The sequence below is a fragment of the Schistocerca gregaria genome, chromosome X (assembly GCF_023897955.1).
Source record: "Schistocerca gregaria isolate iqSchGreg1 chromosome X, iqSchGreg1.2, whole genome shotgun sequence".
Taxonomy (NCBI): domain Eukaryota; kingdom Metazoa; phylum Arthropoda; class Insecta; order Orthoptera; family Acrididae; genus Schistocerca; species Schistocerca gregaria.
This window is the reverse complement of record NC_064931.1, coordinates 273144049-273164685: the sequence shown is the minus strand read 5'-3', so window position 1 is coordinate 273164685 and position 20637 is coordinate 273144049. Positions and strand designations below refer to the sequence as shown.

The following is a 20637-nucleotide window of genomic DNA, read 5'->3' as shown; positions in this document are numbered from 1 at the left end:
GTCCCTGTGTTCCCCCTCCTGCGTGTGTAAATTGTCATGGTACTCATTCTCCACGTTCACCAGATTGCCCAGTATATAAGAAGGAAAAAAAGATACAGGAATATAAGTCCCTCGATCGTTTAACATACACAGGGGCCCATAAGAAATATAAACGACTTCACCCTGTGTCCGTGATATCTAGTTACACCTTGGTTACATCTTCACCCCTTCCTGCCCCTTCCTGCCCGCTTCCTTAACCCCATCCCAGACCCCTCTGCTCCCCCCCCTCCCCTGCGGCTCCCAAGCCTTCTCCTCGGGGAGCTGCTCCCCCTCCCCAGCCGGAGAAGTGTCCCACTCCTTCGGCGTCTGCCGGTCAAGGACGCCTCTCCCAGGATGCCCCTTCCCGGCACCTTCCAGGCCAACGGTCTGCTGCCGCGCGACGACCGCGAGAGCCGCGGTATGTTGGCCCCCAAGTCGCCCGGTCTCTTTCTGTTCCTAATCTTGCTGCAGCTGGCTCCTTTATGCCACACGGCCCTCATCGATCTCAGCCTGAAAAAAAGAAGAAACATAAGTCCCTAGACAAAGAGCCTCTGGTGCCACCGGAGGTCCCTTTCCCGACTTCACAACCGGATTCTGACCCGTCGTTCATGGATGTCGCCCCCTCCTTGTCGGTGACAGGTGGGGAACCGGCATTATGACTGGATTTAGCGTGTTCAGCCCCCATTTAAACTATCGTTCTGTGGTTCTCCAATGGAAATTTAATGGATACTATCGTCATTTTCCGGAATTGAAATACCTTCTTTCGTCCTACTCTGCACCTTGTGTGGTTCTCCAGGAATCTCATTTTACTGATGCTCACTCACCAACCCTCCGTGGGTTCCGTGTTTTCTGTCCAAATCGGGTCGGACCCTGCCGGCTTCTGGTGGCGTTTGTACGTTGGTCCATACAGACATTGCTAGCACGTGGATTCCTCTTCAAACTACATTGGAAGCGGTTGCTGTTAGGGTCCACTTAGACTCTGCGGTCACAGTTTGCAATCTTTACCTCCCTCCTGACAGGACTCATACACCTGCTGCCTTAACTGCCCTTCTTCAGCAACTTCCTCCTCCTTGGGGATTTTAATGCTCATCATCACTTGTGGGCCAGTGCCTTTCCATCTAGACGAGGTCTTCTTATAGACCAATTTATTGCAGACCACGACCTGTGCCTTCTTAATGACGGCTCCCCTACTCATTTCAGTGCCGGTCATGGCACCTTTTCTGCCATTGATTGCAACAGCACACCAAACTCTCTTCGCACTGCGACGAAAACCTCTTGATCGGAGGTGTACTGCTTGCCATTTTTAGAGGTGGGGCGGACCATTTTATTACCTCTCCCTTACCAACATTGGGCACTTCGATCCCTCATCCTCGGCTGGAGAAGCATTGCTCTTTTCTGGTGTCTTTTGGTAGAGGGACTTCCACTGAGGAACGTTTCTCCTGGAACCTTGTAGACTTTCAGCCAGACATCTGCAAATGTCTGAAGGAACCACAGTCTGTGGTCCATACAGATACTCACGCTTCTCCTGTGCTCAATTTTAAATCAAGCAAATCTTTTGAGACCTTGAAGAACAAAAAACGGGAAAAGTTCAAAACAAAAGTCGACGAAGAAATCTGGGGAAAGTCTAGCTGCCCCAGGTCTTCCTGCTCTCGTTAACTGGATACTATGGTCCTTGTCGTTTCAGCAGCTTAGGTAGTAGCATGACTAGTGAAGGCTCGGCAGTGAGATGCACTGCCCCAGCCTTTCCTACCCGTCCGCCCCTCAAATTGCTACTCCACGTTATGCCCCCCCTCCTCCCCCCCCCACCCCCGCTTCGGGCCTCCGGGCGATATGTACAGAGGAACTGGAGTGGGTATTAAATCCACATACCTGAATTACACAAGAACTATCATTCTATTGGGCAATATGTATCTCCCTACAAAAAACACAATGAAAGACCAACAGCGGACTGTTCATGAATCCGTACACCACTCTGACATTGTCTCATAACCTTTAGTTTTTATTTAACAATAGAAAGGGTACTGGGAACGGTACATGTCCTGCTAATGAATACGTACCTCTTTCTCGTTGGTGTGTAGCAAGCTCTGTCGTCTAATTGTCATTCAATGGTCGGCGACTATTCCACCCTTTGATTTCATTTAGGTTTTTTAAGTTATTCATCTGACCTTGGACCACATTTCTCAGTTAACTTTGGAGTGTCATCAGCGACCACATATTATCCTTCCGTTTTCCAGGAGCACAAACGAAGGACAGAGGTTCAAATGTCTTTCAGCATTATGGGAGTCATCAGTCCCCTAGAACATAGAACTACTTAAACCTAACTAACCTAATGACATCACACACATCCACGCCCGAGGTAGGGTTCGAACCTGCGACCGTAGCAGCAGCGCGGCTTCGAACTGAAGCGCCTAGACCCGCTCGGCCACAGCGTCCGGCAAGGACAGAGGACACCTCGCTCTTTACTGTGCGGTATTCAATCGTATAATGAACCATTTACACAATGGGAACTGTTTCGTACCTTCGACTCGGTACACGACACTTCATCAGGCCTTGGCTTGATCCACAAATCAGGTGATTCGAACCCTGAATGGGGATCAGAAAAATTGCCTTCCCATTGCTTTTAATCGTATCTTTCTCAGATAAGAATTTCCCCCACAATGGGTGAATAGTATAATTATCCTATTCCTTAAGCCAGGAAATAACTTGATTTTCATTTATAGCTACCAATCACTCAGCCTTCCTTGCTGTTTAAATTAATCGAGAGGTCGGTGGCTCATTATTTGTATTGGGTTCTCTGGTCATAGGGACTATTATCGACCTACTAGTGTAGGTGTTTGGATTGGTTGGTTCACAACCAACAACCTGGGAAGATTATAGTGGCGCCTTACTGACATTTATCTAAAACTTCACGTCCCACCAATCATTCAGGGTTAGTCGGAACATGCCTCAGCTGTACACAGCTGTAGGAGACTGGCATAGCACGGGGCTCAATCTTCAGTGCCACCTGTTTCGTTATAGCTGTCAACGGCCCCGTGGGCTCCATGGCACAGACATTTACCCTCACCCTCTACAGAGATGACTTTTGCTTTTGCTCAGCTCTCAGTCCGTCACTCTTACTGAGGGTCAACTCTAAGAAGGCATACGAAGAGACTCATGACTATGAGTCTAGTTTCTCAACCACTAAATCACGACTCGTACACTTCATTGTGGCACCACTATCCACCTAGACCCCGAACTATTTCTAGGATCCAGGGTACTAGTTTTACAATCACGCTTGGCCGTCTCTTTGATAATGGACTGACGTGGCTGGTTTGATTGACACTACATGCACTCAGATTGGTGAAGTCTTCTTGACGATTGATTCCGCAGAACTATGAGACGTACGTATGGTTCCAGTGTTATCACGTTTTTACTTTCTATCTCAGGTACAAGATTCAGCAGCACATCCGCTTTGTGACAGACTTAGTTCATTATTGTGAGGTAAGGCTTGTGAACGAGTCCTGTAGACAATGTTTTGACGGAGACTGGAATTCAGCAAATGTGGTTTCAGCGTTAACTACTACTACTCACTTATGCTTCCACACTCTGACAATTCCTTAAAAAACTTCCTGGCAGATTAAAACTGTGTGCCGGACCGAGACTCGAACTCGGGACCTTTGCCTTTCGCGTGCAAGTGCTCTACCAACTGAGCTACCCAAGCACGACTCACGCCCCATCCTCACAGCTTTACTTCTACCAGTACCTCGCCTCCTACCTTCCAAACTTTACAGAAGCTCTCCTGCGAACCTGTTTTAAACTGCCAGGCAGTTTCATATCAGCGCACACTCCGCTGCAGAGTGAAATTCCTTAACAGTTTGACCTATCAAAAGTTTTTCACTTTCCAGGAATTTTGACGTAACTATCGATCTAGGGCAGTACTCCATATGGGGACCTGACTGAAAATTCTGCATGGAGCTCTTTGTTTCAGACCCTTTCCTCCTAACCCCTCCATCTAATCAATCGATTGTATATGTGGATCACTTCGCACACCCCTTTATGTGTACGTGGATTGTAGGTTCTGGTAGAGCTACACAGCAGCTCCAAAATTACTATTTCTTCTACCGACCGCCAACAAATCTGTTATGTCAATATCAAGGCACCGAAATAATGTATGCTGATGACTCTAAAGGCGTCAGAGGAAAGGATTTGCTTTCACGGTGCTAATAGCCTGGAACTAAATTTTCTGCCAGAGACCTACATTGTCTTCAGGGTAGAACTAGAGGCTGGTAGGCTGTGACATAATGAGAAAATCAAAGCTTACTAGTAGATACAGCGCCGCCACGCAATATTGTTTACTGTGGATAATCGTACACATGATCTTATCTACACTGGCCTCTCTGTTGCCACCCTATGAACCCCTCAGTCATATGGACATCCCCGGTAATCGTAGCTATTTTTATCGGTGAAACAAGTTTAAAAAAAAAAAACAAAAAAAAATTTAAGTACACTTCATTTAGTGCTCAATATGAAGTTCTTTTCAAGGACCTGTAGAAAGAGATCCACTGCTCAGAATGACATAAAAGTTCAACAGAATATTATTGAGGCAGGGCGGAACGTCGTGGAACAAAACTGATTCAACGGACATTTGTCCAATAGATGGCACTGTAAGCGTCAGAATATGTACACCATCAGACGCACGACACACGTCTGTTCCTCAGTTTGTGTCCGAGCCGCCTAAAATTAGTTTCTCCATCAAGGATCGCGCGCTGCTGGTAAAGCTCGTTTATAAGAACGGCGACTCTGTGCCAGTAGCCCTGCAAAAGTTCACGACACTCAAGGGTGTGATAAAAGGCATTCATCCGATGTCTAAGTGTCTGGAGAAAATGCTTACAAAATTCTAAAAGACAGGTTCTTTTAAAGTGGGCTGTGGCAGAGGGAGGAAGGCAGTTCATCTGATGTTTGTCGAAGATGTGGCCGGAGCCATTCCAGGAGTGGTCGAACAGTGACCTGCAAACACGTAGTACGTGGGAAAGTATCCTAACGTTGGACATGTTTGCGAGCACGATGGATAAAATTCTACGTAACAGCCTGCATGGCTGTCCATACAAAATTACCGATTTTCCGGTGTTGCTTCCTGCTGACCTGCTAGCAAGACGAACGTTCGCTCTCAAACTTCTTGCGCGTGTGGAAGTGGACAATGAATGGCCATAGAACATTCTGCGGACAGACGAAGTCCACTTGCATTTCCATGGGACATGGTCAATACGCAGACTTGCAGAATATGGGCAACGGAAAATTTGCACCTACATCAGCCAGTACCACTTCATTATGTAAAGGTGGCTATGTGGTGCGGGTTGATGCCATCTTTTACCGTAGGGCAGTATGTTTTCGAGATAAATTCTGCGGATCCTGTTACCGGTATCGTCACTGGAAACGCTGCGAGAGTCTTTCACCCATGTTTCCTCACTGGGGACGTATGTCTCTTCATCGCGGATTTGGTCCAAGCTCCGTAGCCTTCTGAGGCACCAGTGACAGTCAAATGTCCAGGGTGTTGACCTTCAAGGTGCTCTGTGAACTGACCCATTGGTCCTTCCAGAGCACCCCGTGACACACTGAAGAGTGGCATTGGCGTCCTCTTGCTATATCGTTACCTTTCTCCGGCAGAAACGCAGAGGTGCACAGACAGATTTCTGCTTCAGCCCGCACCACGCTGAACACTATAATGAATCCTTCGATGAATGGGAATTCATGTAGGCTCTTACCTCTTCACGTGACAGTCCCAGGTCTGGATTCCATCAGCAACCATACGATCCAACACTTGGACGTTGCCCACAGGCAACATCTCCTCAGGGTCTTCAACCACATTTGGCTCATGGGTGCTTTCCGTCGCAATGACGAGGCAGTGTAGTTATCCCAGTCCTTAAGCCCAGGAAGAACCCAACGTCTCTCGACAGCTGCCTTCCAATTAGCCTGACGAATATACTTTCTAAATTACTCTAGAGGATGGTTAGCTTCATATTATGTTGAATACTCGAATCTTGGGGCCTTCTGTCCCAATATCAGTGTGGCTTCCTGGAAGGACTATCTACAACTGAACATTTACTCAGATTGGAAACAGCATTTGACAGGCTTTTACTAACCGCCGTTACCTTGTTGCGGTCTTCTTTGACCTACACAAAACATGCAACACGACTTGGCGCCATCAGATTTTAGTTACTCTCCATGACTGGTGCTTCCGTGGCCCCCTTCCAATATTTATCTGAGAGTTTTTATTTCACCGGCTCTTCTGGGTTCGAGTTGACACTTCACTCAGCGCCCCTCAGATGTAGGAGAATGGTATCCCACAGTGTTCAGTGTCACGCTCTTCCTCATAGCCATCAATGGGCTTGTAGCTTCTGTTGAGCTCGTGGCTACCCCGCATAGCATGTCGGCGAGTTTTGTATGTGGTGCAGATCCCACTCTGTCACATCTGCTGAGCGCCAGTTCCAAGGCGCCATCTGATGAGTCTCTGAGCGCCATCACCAGTGGCTTCCAGTTTTCTCCCTCCAAAACGCATGCGACACACTTTTGTCATTGACCCAGAGTACACCCCGGTCCAGAGCTTTAGTAGGCAACCAGCTCCTCGATGTTGTAGCAAGATCCCATTTCTTGGGTCTTATTTTTGATAAAATTCCGAAGTGGCTGCCCCATATTCGCCAGCTAAAGACTACATGCATGTGGAAGCTTAATGCTGTCTGTCTCCTGGCCCACACATCTTGGGGTGCAGACAATGCCACTCTTCTCCATCTTTACTGTGCCCTAGTCTTGCTCAGACTAATTATGGTAGTCAGGTTTATGGCTCAGCGGCTCCTTCCGCTGTTCACCTTCGTGGGGTGGACCTGGCTACTGTTGCCTTTCACACTAGTCCTGTTGACAGTCTCCTCGCAGAAGCGGGGAGTCCCGCTCTTCAAATGTGACATAACCAACTCCTGGTTTCTTATGCAACCGCCATTGAAAATTCCCTGACCATCCCATGTACCCTGTCCTCTATGCAAACGAGGAATGTCTCCCTGCTGATAACCGCCCATGGTTGGTATTGCCTTTTGGAATGACTCACTTCGCCCCGTCGGGATTTTAATCTCCACTCACTCGAATGCACCCCATATATTTCCTACCATCCCACCCCGTCCCCTTGGATGGTGCCTGGACGATGGATTAGGACCAACCTATGCCAGGGTCCGAAGGTCTCTGTCACCCATATGGTTTTTTGGCTTCTAGTGCGCGCCATCCTTGCAGAGTTCTAGGATGCTACCATCTTCTACACTGATAGTTCTAATACGATAGATAAGACGGGATACACTTTTACGTCTCCTACTTGCTTAGTACACCATTTCCTGCTGGTATCATGTAGTGTTCACAGCAGAACTCATAGCCATTCACAGAGTCTTCCATTTTGTTTCTCTGGCCTCCCCCCACACTGATTCAATTTGTATCGACTTAAAGAGCAGCCTGCAGCCTATCGATCGATACTACTCTCGCCCCTCTTTGGTCTCTGCTGTCCAAGACCTCTCTGCCCTTGGCTGTGCCGCCTGCTGTTGTCTTTCTGTGGGTCCCAAGTCATTTGGGCATCCGAGGAAATGAACTGGCTGACAGTTTGGTTTACCCTCCATTCCCTTTGATGATTCCAGCTGCGGATATGCGGATCTACGTCAAATCTTTCTTTTCCCAAAAGTGGAATGACATCTGGTCGCTTCTGCTCACAGTAATAAATTCCGCACAATCAAGGGGGTCTGCTGCAGTTAGGCACTTTTCCTTCTGTTCCACTAGGAAGGAGTTCACTGTCTCATGCCGTCTATGCATTGGTCATACCAGGCTCACTCATTGTTTCTTATCAGAAACCACCATCACAATGTGGTTGTGGAGCCAGACTGACGGTATCCCATGTATTGGTGGAATGTCCCCTTCCTTTGACCCTTCATCCTAAGTATCGTCTTCCAGATTCCTTAAATTCAATATTGGCAGATGATTCACAGATGGTTGGCCTGGTCCTCAGTTTCCTCTGTGAAAGTGGTTTTTATTTTCAGATGTAAGGTTTTGCTTTGCTCCTGGATCAGGGGATTGTGGTGGTGGTTGGGGGCCTCTCTTCATGTTTTTTCGATCTGGGACCCATGACCACTCCCCCTTGCAAAGACTGCTGTTTTATCCCTCTGTTTCCCAGTTTTCAGTTTTGAGCTATCCTTTTATACCTTCTGTGTATGTTTTAACTTCCTCGTTTAATAGTTTGGCTCCCCTCCGCTTTTAGCGGACCTCCTATCTTCTGTGCGTAACTTTGGAATCCCGGGACTGCTGACCACGCCGTTTAGTTAAATACCCCCCCGTCCTCTTCAATCAGTCAATCGGAGTCTTTCGCACACCAAGGTCATTCCAACCCTTCAACACAGCGGATATGTGGATGGGATCATTTTTATGGAAGATGGTGCTCCTTCGCACATTGCACAGCCAGTGAAACGGTTGCTGCAAAGGCATTTAGGAAATGCTAGAATTAACTGTCGTTATTTCCTCACAGCCTGGTCATCCAGATTACTTGATCTCACTCAGTGTGATTTCTGGCTGTGAGGTTATCTGAATGATGCTGCGTCCAGTACTCCAATTATGAAAGTAGCTAAATTGAAGGCAAGCATTGCGCAACGCATTCTGAACTTAGTCACAGACACACTCCCCCCTGTTGTTCCCTCTGTTCCTCGATTTCAACTTGGGGAGGAAGACGATGGACAGTATATTCAACATGTCTTGCGCCAGTCTCTCAACAACTAGAAACCTGTTTTCATTTTGCTTTTAATTCGTTTTTGACTTCAGGAAAATTAAAAACCAATTTTTCCCAATCCGATTGGTACGGCCTTGACGTAGTGGATGGGACTGCCCAACAGTGCCACAACTGTTGACTGCCGACCTTTCGCAGTCATGAACAGTAATCAGTACAGATGGTATAAAGCGATTCGTCTGTCATATGTAGCAGACCCCATCTGCGTCAAGCACAATATACAGCACAATATATGACTAAAATTTTTGTTAAATTCTGTTTCTCTACGTTTCCCAACAAAGACAGTAACATGCTTTTCAGATCTGACGTCATTGTGAGCACTTTCTACAACGTGTTGCAACTGGAACTTTAATTATGAACACTCTGAGTTGGTAAAATTGAGAAAGCATTATTTTGGTCTGCCTTGAAAATATGTGCAGCTAAAAAACAATTCATGTTAAATGGTCGCCACAGCAATGTAGAATTAGGACCTCATGCGTTCATGTGGATTTGTGGAAGTTAGCGTCTAAGTACATGGCAGGCGTTGATATTTATATGTAGCCTCATCATTGAAAACTAACGTGCTTATTTGCGAACAGGACGTCGTTCAGGACGAATCTTTGGTCAAGAATTTCACTATCAGAATACAACCGGTGGACACGGATAGTCCACCGAAGCTGAGTAAGCCGCTGCCAGTGCCAGTGACCCCACGTGACACGCCCCCGCAATTGTCTCCTATCGAGGGCGTAGGACTTCAGGTAAGTTGAATGAGATACATGAATTTATAGCTTCATCCAAATTTCTGTGTAGAAATTGTGACGACAAACCGCAGCAACTAGTAATTTTATGAAGTATTTTACCTCTATGCCTTATTTAGAGCGATTTCTAGTGAATTTGATACAAATGTGAGCAGAATTTTTAAATGAACAATACTAAAGTATTGCACAGATTACAGGCTATTGATTGATTTACATATTGTTAAACAGAAATTGATCTAATGAATGTGTACATCAGAATTTATTACGTCAAGATAGTACGAAAACTACAAATTCATATTACCTTGTTTCGGCAATTTGTCATCTTCAAGTATGGTTTATCTACAAAGAGCATGTCGTTCATAGTAAATGGGAGACACAGTAAAAGGGACATCTTTTACTACGTGACATCATTGAGTAAAATATTTTACAGCACTTCATACTCTTCATAGAGCCTCACTTTAATTTTTATGTAGTATGGCAAAGCTGTTACCGTATTGCACTTATGAAAATGGCAATAAATTCCCGAAATCGGTATTAGGAAATTGTAGTTATTACGTGATCTTGACATAATAAATTATTATATAAATTGAAGTTATATCACTGAGGTGAGGACGCTTACGTGTGTTTAATAATTCTCTGGAACATAGGTCCACAACCTATAGTGTGTTAATTGATGGTGACCTTGAGGCCACACAAGCGTTCTCATGTTAATGAAGTATTCGTCAAATTATTCTGACCCAATGCATTAATGAAACAACACTCACCTGTAGGGAGCTGCAGACGAACAAGGCGCTGCACATGATTTGTCTCTGTCACCGGCGGGAGACTCTAGCTACCGTATCAGTGGACTAATTTCATCCGAAGTAACAATCGTCCACTTGAGAGTATCTTCTTTCCCTTCCTGAAAGGTTCTTCCAGTGCTTAATTTCTAAAATTGTAGGTGCTGGAACGCACCTCTTTAAACTTACAACGCCCTTCCCTCCCCCATCCCCCAACATGCCAGTCATAAAAATCAAAAGTTCCGATTTTTGAAAACTTGCGACAAACTTACAACGATAAACCTTTTTTTACAAAAAACTGAGCTAAAATCAGGTTTTTAGAACAGCACTGCTTCTAATCAAGCCATAAAACCACAGCATTTAGTACGAACAACAGCTGCTACCGTCTCTCCTCATAGCAGTGTCACTTTGCTCGCAAGTTTTGCCGAGGTTGCTGTTGGTCACAAACACAAATAACCAGTGATGAAGAGCCTTTGGTTAATCTTCTCCTAAAGTGAAAACGAGGAGAACATATTTTTAAAATTCTTATATATTGTTATCTGTAACTCTGCTTGCAAATAATCGATCTACAAGGGTTGCCCAGAAAGTAATGCACTGCATTTTTTCCTTCAACAGTTCTTTATTGAACGTAACGAGACTTAGATAGACGAAAGAATGGTGTTTTATCTACACACCCTATTTTTCCACGTAATCTCCGTCCTGCTCTATGGCCTTCCTCCAGCTAGAAACAAGGGCGTGTATGCCCTGTTGGTACCAATCCTTGTCCTGGTGGCTGAAGCAGTGCATCACTGTGTGAATCACTTCATACTCATTCTCAAAGCGTCTTCCACGAATGACATCTGTCAATGGCCCAAACAAGTGGAAGTCCGAGGGGACTATGCCAGGCCTTGTAGGGTGGATGGTACAACACGGCCCAACATTGTTTTACGATGTGTCCAGCAGTTCTCAGACTTGTGTGGGGCCTAGCATTATCGTGTTACAGCAAAACATCTGTTGGGTTGCTGTGGCGCCGAAGTCGCCGGAAGGGCGTCCTGAGCTTTGTTAATGTGTTGACATATGCTTCTGAATTAATGGTACAGCCACTTTTCATTACATCAATAAGAATCACACCTTCACAGTGCCAGAACGTGGTGATCATGACCTTATCTGCGGAAGCAGTCGATTTGAATTTTTTCTTCTGTGGGGAGTGGGAATGGCGCGATTCCATCGACTGTCGTTTTGTTTCGGGCTGAAAATGATGAACGCAGGGTTCATCACCTTCCACAATCCGGCACAAGAAACCCCTCCCACTTCCCCGTCAGCTTCAAAACGTTACAACAATCAAGACATACGTTATTTCTGTGCGATTTGTAATCCACCGTTAGACGCTGTGGGAACCATCTTGCACACACTTCTGAATATCCAAGAGTAAGGATAATTGCATCCACACTTCTTTGCTGATTGACAGATGCACCGCCAACTGCAGAGTCGTAATGTGTCTGTCCTCGCGAATGACATCAGCTCGCAGCAACATGTCAGGTATGACAGCCTTGGGTGGTCTCACCGACTGCTGCAAATCTGGAGCTCGGCCGAACCGTCTTCTGGAGACCTCACCCTCTGTGCCTAGCGACTAACTGTACATCTGTCGACAGTAGATGCTCCATAGACTTTGCACAAGCGTTTGTGAATATTTCCCAGTTTCTTTCTCTGCAGTGAGAGACTCGATCACGGCATGTTGCTTGCAACGTACATCACCTACAGACGCCTATTTGAAACTGTCCTGCAGCCACGCTATCTGTCGGAAGTGACGGAAACTTGGCGTGCTCACTCAGGAGACTTCAAATACAGGATGTCCGAAAAGTCTTTCCCTGATTACATCAATTGTTAACTCGGGCTAGAAGTAAGATACAAATATGAATCTGGTGTCTAACTGTTTACAAACTATCAAAGTTTTTTTTTCTTCAGACATCAATAAACTTCCACATGAGCACCCTTGGTAGCACGCAGCACATCTAGGCGATATTCAATTTCCGTCCACACATTAGCCAACATCACTGGAGGGATCGATTCAACGACTGTGGTTATCCGTTGCCACAGGATTTCAAGAAGCGGTACACGTGTTCGGTAGACCTCGTCCTTGACATAATCCCATAAAAAGAAGTGTAATGGGCTTATGTCAGGAGAGCGTCAGGGCCAAACCGTTGGCCCATCACGAGCAATCCATCGCCCTGGAAATGTCATATCGAGATAGGCACGGACGTCCAAATCCCAATGAGGCGGTGCACCGTCTTGCTGAAACAAGACATCGGGGTGATGCTGGAGCAGCTGAGGAACAGCATACAGTTGCAACATGACCAGATACACTGCAGATGTGATGGTAGCCTCAGAGAAGAAGAATGGCCCGATAATTCGATCGCGCAAAAGCGCGCACCAAACATTCACCTTTGGACTGCATTCGTTGCACTCCATGACCTCGCCAGGGGGTTGTGAATCCCAAATGCGCACATTATGGCGATTCACTAGTCCACTGACAAAAAAGGTTGCTTTGTCGGAAAAGGCAATTCGTCTGAGATAACGATCATCGTCCTCTATACGTGATAGCATTTCGACCGCAAAGTCATATCGACGTGTAGTGTCATTGGGCAACAAGGCCTAAACGATTTGCACTTCGTGTAAAATGTCATGGAGAGAGCTTTTTGGCATCTGTAATTCACATGAGGCCCTGCGCACCGATTTCTTCGAACTTCGCAGAAAAGACTGCCTTACAGCTTCCACCCTGTCTGCTGAGGTTCTTGGTCGAGCAGACCTCGGAAGGTCAGCAACCGATCCTTTGTTCTTGAACTTCTCATACCAGGCTTTATTGCTCTTCACATCAGGTGGATTACTTCCAAATGTTGTCTGGAAGTGTGTCTGCACTGTGGTTGGTGATCGTCTCTCATGGTACCACAGGACACACAGTGCCTTCTCCTGATTGGTTAACATGGCTTCTTGGGCACTGCACCTCATCCACTGCTTACCCTGCTTACCTACTGCGAACCTAAAACAGAAAAAAACTTTGATAGTTGTAAACAATTCGACAGAAGTTTCATATTTGTATCTTATTTTTAGCCTAAGTTATCAATTTATGTAATCAGGGAAAGTCTTTTCGGACACCCTGTAATACGTACGTAACGTTTCGCATTCGTAGCATTCTTTTCAGCTGAGAAAAAGAAAATATGGTGCGTTACTTCCTGGTCAACCCTCGTATTAACATTCACAAAAACGCACGCAGTCACAGTCGTACCAAATGAAAGCTTACAAGTTATATTACGAATAATAGAATAATAGTTTTCCTAATAAGGGCTAAAGAAGAGCAGACTAACCACGAAGAAAATCATTTAACATAAAACTACACAAAATTTAATGTTACTCGTGTTCTTGTTTGAAGGAGAGGCTGTTGCCCAAATTTGTTAGTTACTAAGTTAGAAAAATTAGTCTTCTCAATCACTTCTTTCCTGTGAACACTTACCATGTACAAATCACGTTTTCACTCATTTTAGAACAGAGTAATAGTTGTACTCTACGAAGACCACTGAAGAAATGTCCAGTGATCCATAGATTTATAGGTATCTGTGCTCTCATTGACTAAAATTCGTACCACAGTGTTGCTTCAGATAAGCGTTTATCAGTATTATACTACCGAGCGAGGTGGCGTAGTGGTTACACACTGGACTCGCATTCGGGAGGACGACGGTTCAATCCCGCGTTCAGCCATCCTGATTTAGGTTTTCCGTGATTTCCCTAAATCGCACCATGCAAATGCCGGGATGGATCCTTTGAAAGGGCACGGCCGACTTCCTTCCCCATCCTTCCCTAATCCGATGAGACCGATGACCTCGCTGTCTGGTCTCCTTCCCCAAACATCCAACCAGTATTATACTACTTTTCAGCTCAGGAATCGCTTAGATTCGCCTAGCAGTAAATTATTAAGTACCCATATCACAGCATGCTGAATTTATTGTAATTTCGACAGAAATCCGATAACATTTCAGTGCACGTCCTGCTGTCTGAAGGTTTTTTAAATTTGCGGAGTAAATCTGATCAGTATTGTGATTTGAGAAAACCTGTGAAATATACTATACCTGAAACGGAAGATGTAGGACTACTGGAGAGCTCACCACAGTGCGTATAGCTGACTGCTCTGCCACCTTCCGGTACTAGAGGTATGCATCCTTCTTCTCAAAGTCCGAATTACTTAGAAACTGGGTCAGATGACGAGTTGGGATGAACTGTTTACTATTTAAAACATCAGCTGCTGACTCCCGCCAGATCATGCCAGCCCTGAAAATTTCCAATTATCGTTACTTCCAGCGTTAGGCTACTGAAATCCACACAATTAGTCTCATTTAGAGTCTGAATGTCTCGACCTGGCAAAAGCGTTCTGTTGTTGTTAAATAAACATAATACACCGAACTAATTCACCAAGCTTCCTTCCTCAGCTACACTTCGTTCCAGCACTATGCAGCGGCGTAGCATACTTTTAGATGTCTTCTTGTGATGAAGACAACAAAGATACTGTGAAATCGATCGTAAAGGCATAGTGCACTGCACACGGTACCGAACTTGGCGTTCTATGAAATCAAACAACGCTCCAGAAAGCTCTGCGTTTAGCTATTGTTGATTGGTTGATTGCGTTATGAAGGCTACGCCGGGAATTTGATTCCGCTACAGTTACAGTACGCCTTAAAAGCAGCTTGAAAACAATATTTCTAATAAACCAATAAAGGAAGGAAAGGCACGATAGTGTGTGTGTGTGTGTGTGTGTGTGTGTGTGTGTGTGTGTGTGTGTGTGTGTGTGTGTGTGTATGTGTGTGTGTGTGTGTCAGAGGGTAGGTTGTGAGAAAAAGGGGGGGGGGGGGGTAGACTTGGGGTATAGAGTATGTTTAATATTATGTAAGATTGGTGACTTGTAAATAGCCATAAAGACATTTGTTGTGACCCTGTTAAAAACCTTCGTAATACAGACTTATAAATTTTCTTGAAAGTGAAACAATTGACTACCCTTTTACTTTCTTTTCCCTGAGAGCTATGGGGGGAGGGAGAGGCGGTTCCGTTCTAAGTTTGCCGCTGCTCGATGTCTTTACACCGTTGACTTGGCGAATGGATCACTGTCGTCTGTCTACCACAAAGTCCCTAATGCGGCCGTGATGAATGGCAAAATCTAGTATTTTTCGTGCCTGTCTGAATGCAACCAGTCGCAACGTGATGACCACGTATGGTATGGTAGTCTGGAAACGTGACGTGTTGAGCAACATAGCACACAAAACTAAAAGGTGGCACTGGAGATAACTACGATGACAAGACGTGTGTTTAGTGAATCTGCTGCAGCAAAATGATTTAAAGCCATAAATTATCACCTCCTTCGAGGTACGTTAAATGGCATATTTCAACAGGACGTCGCACCGCCACATATTTAGAAGAATATACAAGCCCACTGCGTTGAACAACGGTTACCATTGTTTTCCTAACTTGAACGTTCTCCTTACACGCCCAATCAGACGTGTCTGGGATATGGTTAGTTGGCAACTTGACTGCCCGAATCTTCCAGTAACTCAAGATAATGCTTCATACGCGCACATACAGCTTTTAGAGGTGTTTCCAGACTCATATTCAGTGCATATGTGATTCCATATTACGATGCTTAGAGGCTCTGATCACGTCGCATACCAATTCAGGCTCCTTATCGAGTACAGAAAGCATGACATTAATTGACCATCTCGCAATGACACAGACGTTATCGATACAATACAATTAAAATAAACAGCTCAAATATACAGACATGTAGAATGCATAAGGATGTTTTTCTAGTATAGGAAAATTGGTCGGCTGTGACCTTTCTGAAGGAACTATCCCGGCATTTACTTCAAATGGTTTAGCAAAACCAGGGAAACCTAAGACAGGATGGGCAGACAGAGCCACCTTCATCCATCCGAATAAGCTAGCAGTGTCTTACTACTGGGTTATAATTAAAGTACAACTATTCACAGAGGTCTTTCGTGGGTTGTAATTGCCGTGTGGCAGCGGACTTTGGAAGATATTCTGATGCGTTAATGTGGAACCGATTTTCGATGGAAAAAAATTAGTTCCAAATTTAAGCACCTTACCGACGTCTCTGGTGTTCATATTGAACGAATTGTGTGCCAGTTAAGAATGTCAATATTATACCTTTCTCATTTGTCGTACCTTTTCTGACCACATCCCATTCCTAATCCATTACCTCTGGAAACATTTCTATGCCATTCTTGGGGTAACAGCGGAAGATTTGCACCTGGTAGCTAAAATTGAACTATTTTCTTCCAGCGTAAATCGGTTCCATATCACTTCATTAGAATAGCTACCAAATTTCGCTGTCATATCATAATTACTGCCCACACTGGACCTCTATGAATAGCTGCAGTTTGATTATAAACACGAGGTAGCTGCGCTGCCTCATTCGGTTGATTCCTATTGTGTATTGGATTATATACAATTTACTAAATATAATTTACAACAACAAAAAGCTTTTGGTGTTTTTTGGCATCTCTCCGTACTATCAGTGCACAAATCATGAACACGCAATAGTGACTCAAAGATCAGGAACATACCGCTATGCCCCTTGCACTCCTTTCAGTGTGTTCGGAAAGAAATAATTCACTTAAGTAGTTTTAGTACCTACTCGATTGTTATATATCTCATCTATGGTGTATAACATTAATTTTTTGCTGAATGTCGGTTATTATGCAGACGTCATGCCCTGTTTATTTTGTGGCAGGCTGTGCATTACAACGATGCTCGCTGCAGTACTGAATCTGAAGCGAGCAACTCCGACAGCCCGCAACTCCCCTCGTCGAAGCGCTGGAAGTATGAACTGCTACCAACCTCGGACAGTTCGCCCACCGCCATCAGGGCAAAGCTGACACGGAACGCACAAGCCTATGACGACTCCAACGACGATGAGAGGTCTCTGCAGGAAGAAAACGATTTCAGTGAAGATGCAGAGGATGCGTTATGTCAGCAAGATGGCCCATAATTTGCAAATAATTTGCAAACAATCTTTAACATTAAGATAGTCTTAAGATGTTAATGTATTTGTGTATGCTGATGTCTAGCAGAACTTCGACATAGCAACAGCGTTCGTCAGATATTCGAGTATTTTAATAGTACTTGTCATTTAATAGTATTAATTTTTTTCATTTATTAAGATTTAATTTTATAGTTCAGTATAATAAGTGAAACGTTTGTTCTGTAGTTGATGGCCAGACACGGTATGATTGTTGACATGGGTCAAATACATAACAAATTTGCAGTTGAAATTTTAGAATGGTTATTAAGATAATACTAAGATATTAAATATGTTAATACAGAAACCAGGAACTCCAGAAATAAAACCTTATTGTCCGTTTCCTAGGTATAATAAAAGATAATTCTCTGAACCTTTCATATAGCTTTCAGCTCTCTCTCTCTCTCTCTCTCTCTCTCTCTCTCTCTCTCTCTCTCTCTCTCTCTCTCTCTCTCTCTCTCTCTCTTTCTCAAAAGCCCCTCCCCTTCAACCCCCTTCCCCTCTCCCTCTGTTCCACACTCACTCAAATCTCACTTCCGTCCCAAAGCAGTTTGTGAACACAGACTATCGTTTTTGATGGATACATAAATTAGTGTAATGTCAAAGTTAGTGTCTCTTCTATGATCTATTTCTCGTCTGTCATCATTACTTTGAATGTAATAACCGTAAATGTTTAAAAATAAAGCAAATACACCAGAAATAAAGTATGCAGCGTTTCAATGGTGTCTTTTGTGGCAGTACAAAGAATGTTTTGAAGATATGGCATATCACTGCACTTAAGTGATACTAGAATAGTAACAGAGCATCAAGAAAGACATTTTCACTCTACAATGGAATGTGCTATGTTTCCAAAACTACTCCAGATTAAAATTGTGCGCCTGACCGGATCCTTGCCTATGTCATTGCCTGCACTAAGAAAGGATCCGGCATTGGGTCCTATCTGGTGCACAGCTTTAATATGTTTGGAAGTTACGGTTGCAGGCCTAATTGTACGCCTCGTTAACAGAACTGAACAGTGGGAAAACTAAAGCTGCAACAGAAAACACTGAAATGAGTGGCCAACATTAAATTTTTTATTTTGAGATTAATTATAGTCGAGGATCAAGGAGAGAACGAGCCAGGAATTAGCTGATGCTGGTATCAGTATTCCTGGAATTGATATCAGCATCAGCTTTTCCCGGAATCTCTAATAAAAGCACTTGGCACTTCTGCAGTGACATCATCACTCCCCCTCACCCCTGTACCAATGGCGCCACGTTGACGGGGTGCCAGCAGCAACAATGGTGTGAAAGCTCGATCTCCCACACTTCAAGAAATTTTAATTTCTTAAAGTTAGATTGCAGACAGTCACTGGCCGTCTGTACGTCCATTATGAAGTGCAACCAGCAGCAGTGGTGATCAGCTGGAAAGAAAATGATTATCAGTAAGTATTTAGCTATCTTGCATAATAATAAATTATTTCTTTCTTATCTCAGACGTTATGTCTGGTCTAAAGTAGAAAGTGACGCGGACCTTGATCAAGTGTGACTTCCTTTTAACTGTACGGTATGTGTTATATTGCATTTAGGAACTTTTGGGTAATTGAACATCTATCAATAATTACGGATTTCTGTAGTTGTATATATAAGTTTTGATGTAGCTGTATTGCATTGATGTACTGGTGGATATTGTGTGGTATGACTCCTGTAGTTGATAGTATAATTGGTATAATGTCAATTTTTTCCTGATGCCACATATCCTTGACTTCCTCAACCAGTTGGATGTATTTTTCAATTTTTTTCTCCTGTTTTCTTTTGTATATTTGTTGTTTGGGTATGGATATTTCGATTAGTTGTGTTAATTTCTTCTTTTTATTGGTGAGTATGCTGTCAGGTTTGTTATGTGGTGTTGTTTTATCTGTTATAATGGTTCTGTTCCAGTATAATTTGTATTCATCATTCTCCAGTACATTTTGTGGTGCATACTTGTATGAGGGAACGTGTTTTATAAGTTTATGTTGTAAGGCAAGCTGTTGATGTATTACTTTTGCTACATTGTCATGTCTTCTGGATTATTCTGTATTTGCTAGTATTGTACATCCGCTTGTAATGTGATCTACTGTTTCTATTTGTTGTTTGCAAAGTCTGTATTTATCTGTTGTGGCATTTGGATCTTTAATAATACGCTTGCTGTAATATCTTCCGTCTCACTGTATATATTGCCTTTTCTTAGCCATGTGTTGGATGCGTCTTGATCGATGTGTGGCTGTATTAGATGATACGGGTGCTTGCCATGTAGTGTTTTCATTTTCCAATTTACTTCCTTCGTATCTGTTGATGATATGTGATCTAAAGGGTTGTAGAAGTCGTTATGAATTTGCAGTGGTGTAGCCGATGTATTTATATGAGTGATTGCTTTGTGTATTTTGCTAGATTCTGCTCGTTCTATAAAGACTTTTCTTAAATTGTCTACCTGTCCATAATGTAGTTTTTTTTATGTCGATAAATCCCCTTCCTCCTACCTTCCTGCTTAATGTGAATCTTTCTGATGCTGAATGTATGTGATGTATTCTATATTTGTGGCATTGTGATTGTGTAAGTGTATTGAGTGCTTTTAGGTCTGTGTTACTCCATTTCACTACTCCAAATGAGTAGGTCAATATTGGTATATCATAACTATCTATAGCTTTTGTCTTGTTTCTTGCTGTCAATTCTGTTTTCAGTATTTTTGTTAGTCTTTGTCTATATTTTTCTTTTAGTTCTTCTTTAATATTTGTATTATCTGTTCCTATTTTTTGTCTGTATCCTAGATATTTATAGGCATCTTTTTTTCCATCGCTTCTATGCAGTCGCTGTGGTTATCAAATATGTAATCTTCTTGTTTAGTGTGTTTTCCCTTGACTATGCTATTTTTCTTACATTTCCTGTTCCAAAAGCCATATTTATATCATTGCTGAACACTTCTGCTATCTTTAGTAATTAGTTGAGTTGTTGATTTGTCGCTGCCAGTAGTCTTAGATCATCCATGTATAGCAAATGTGTGATTTTGTGTTGGTATGTTCCAGTAATATTGTATCCATAATTTGTATTATTTAGCATGTTGGACAGTGGGTTCAGAGCAAGGCAGAACCAGAAAGGACTTAATGAGTCTCTTTGGTATATTGCACGCTTAATCTGTATTAGCTGTGATGTGATATTATTTGAATTTGTTTGGATATTAAGTGTGGTTTTCCAATTTTTCATTTATATGTTTAGGAATTATTATTATTATTATTACCATCACCATCAC

The 20637-nt window shown here is 43.6% G+C and overlaps 1 protein-coding gene across 1 annotated transcript in view; it reads left to right on the top strand.

The window, feature by feature from the left end:
- The window catches only part of LOC126298813 (uncharacterized), a 56255-nt gene extending 38181 nt beyond the window's left edge, over positions 1 to 18074 (top strand). The window contains exons 5-6 of the mRNA XM_049990278.1: positions 9376 to 9534; positions 17083 to 18074. Of these exons, the coding sequence (XP_049846235.1) occupies positions 9376 to 9534; positions 17083 to 17340 (417 nt within the window). The 3' untranslated portion in view covers positions 17341 to 18074. The remainder of the gene's footprint in view (positions 1 to 9375; positions 9535 to 17082) is intronic.
- The last annotated feature ends 2563 nt before the right edge of the window (positions 18075 to 20637 follow it).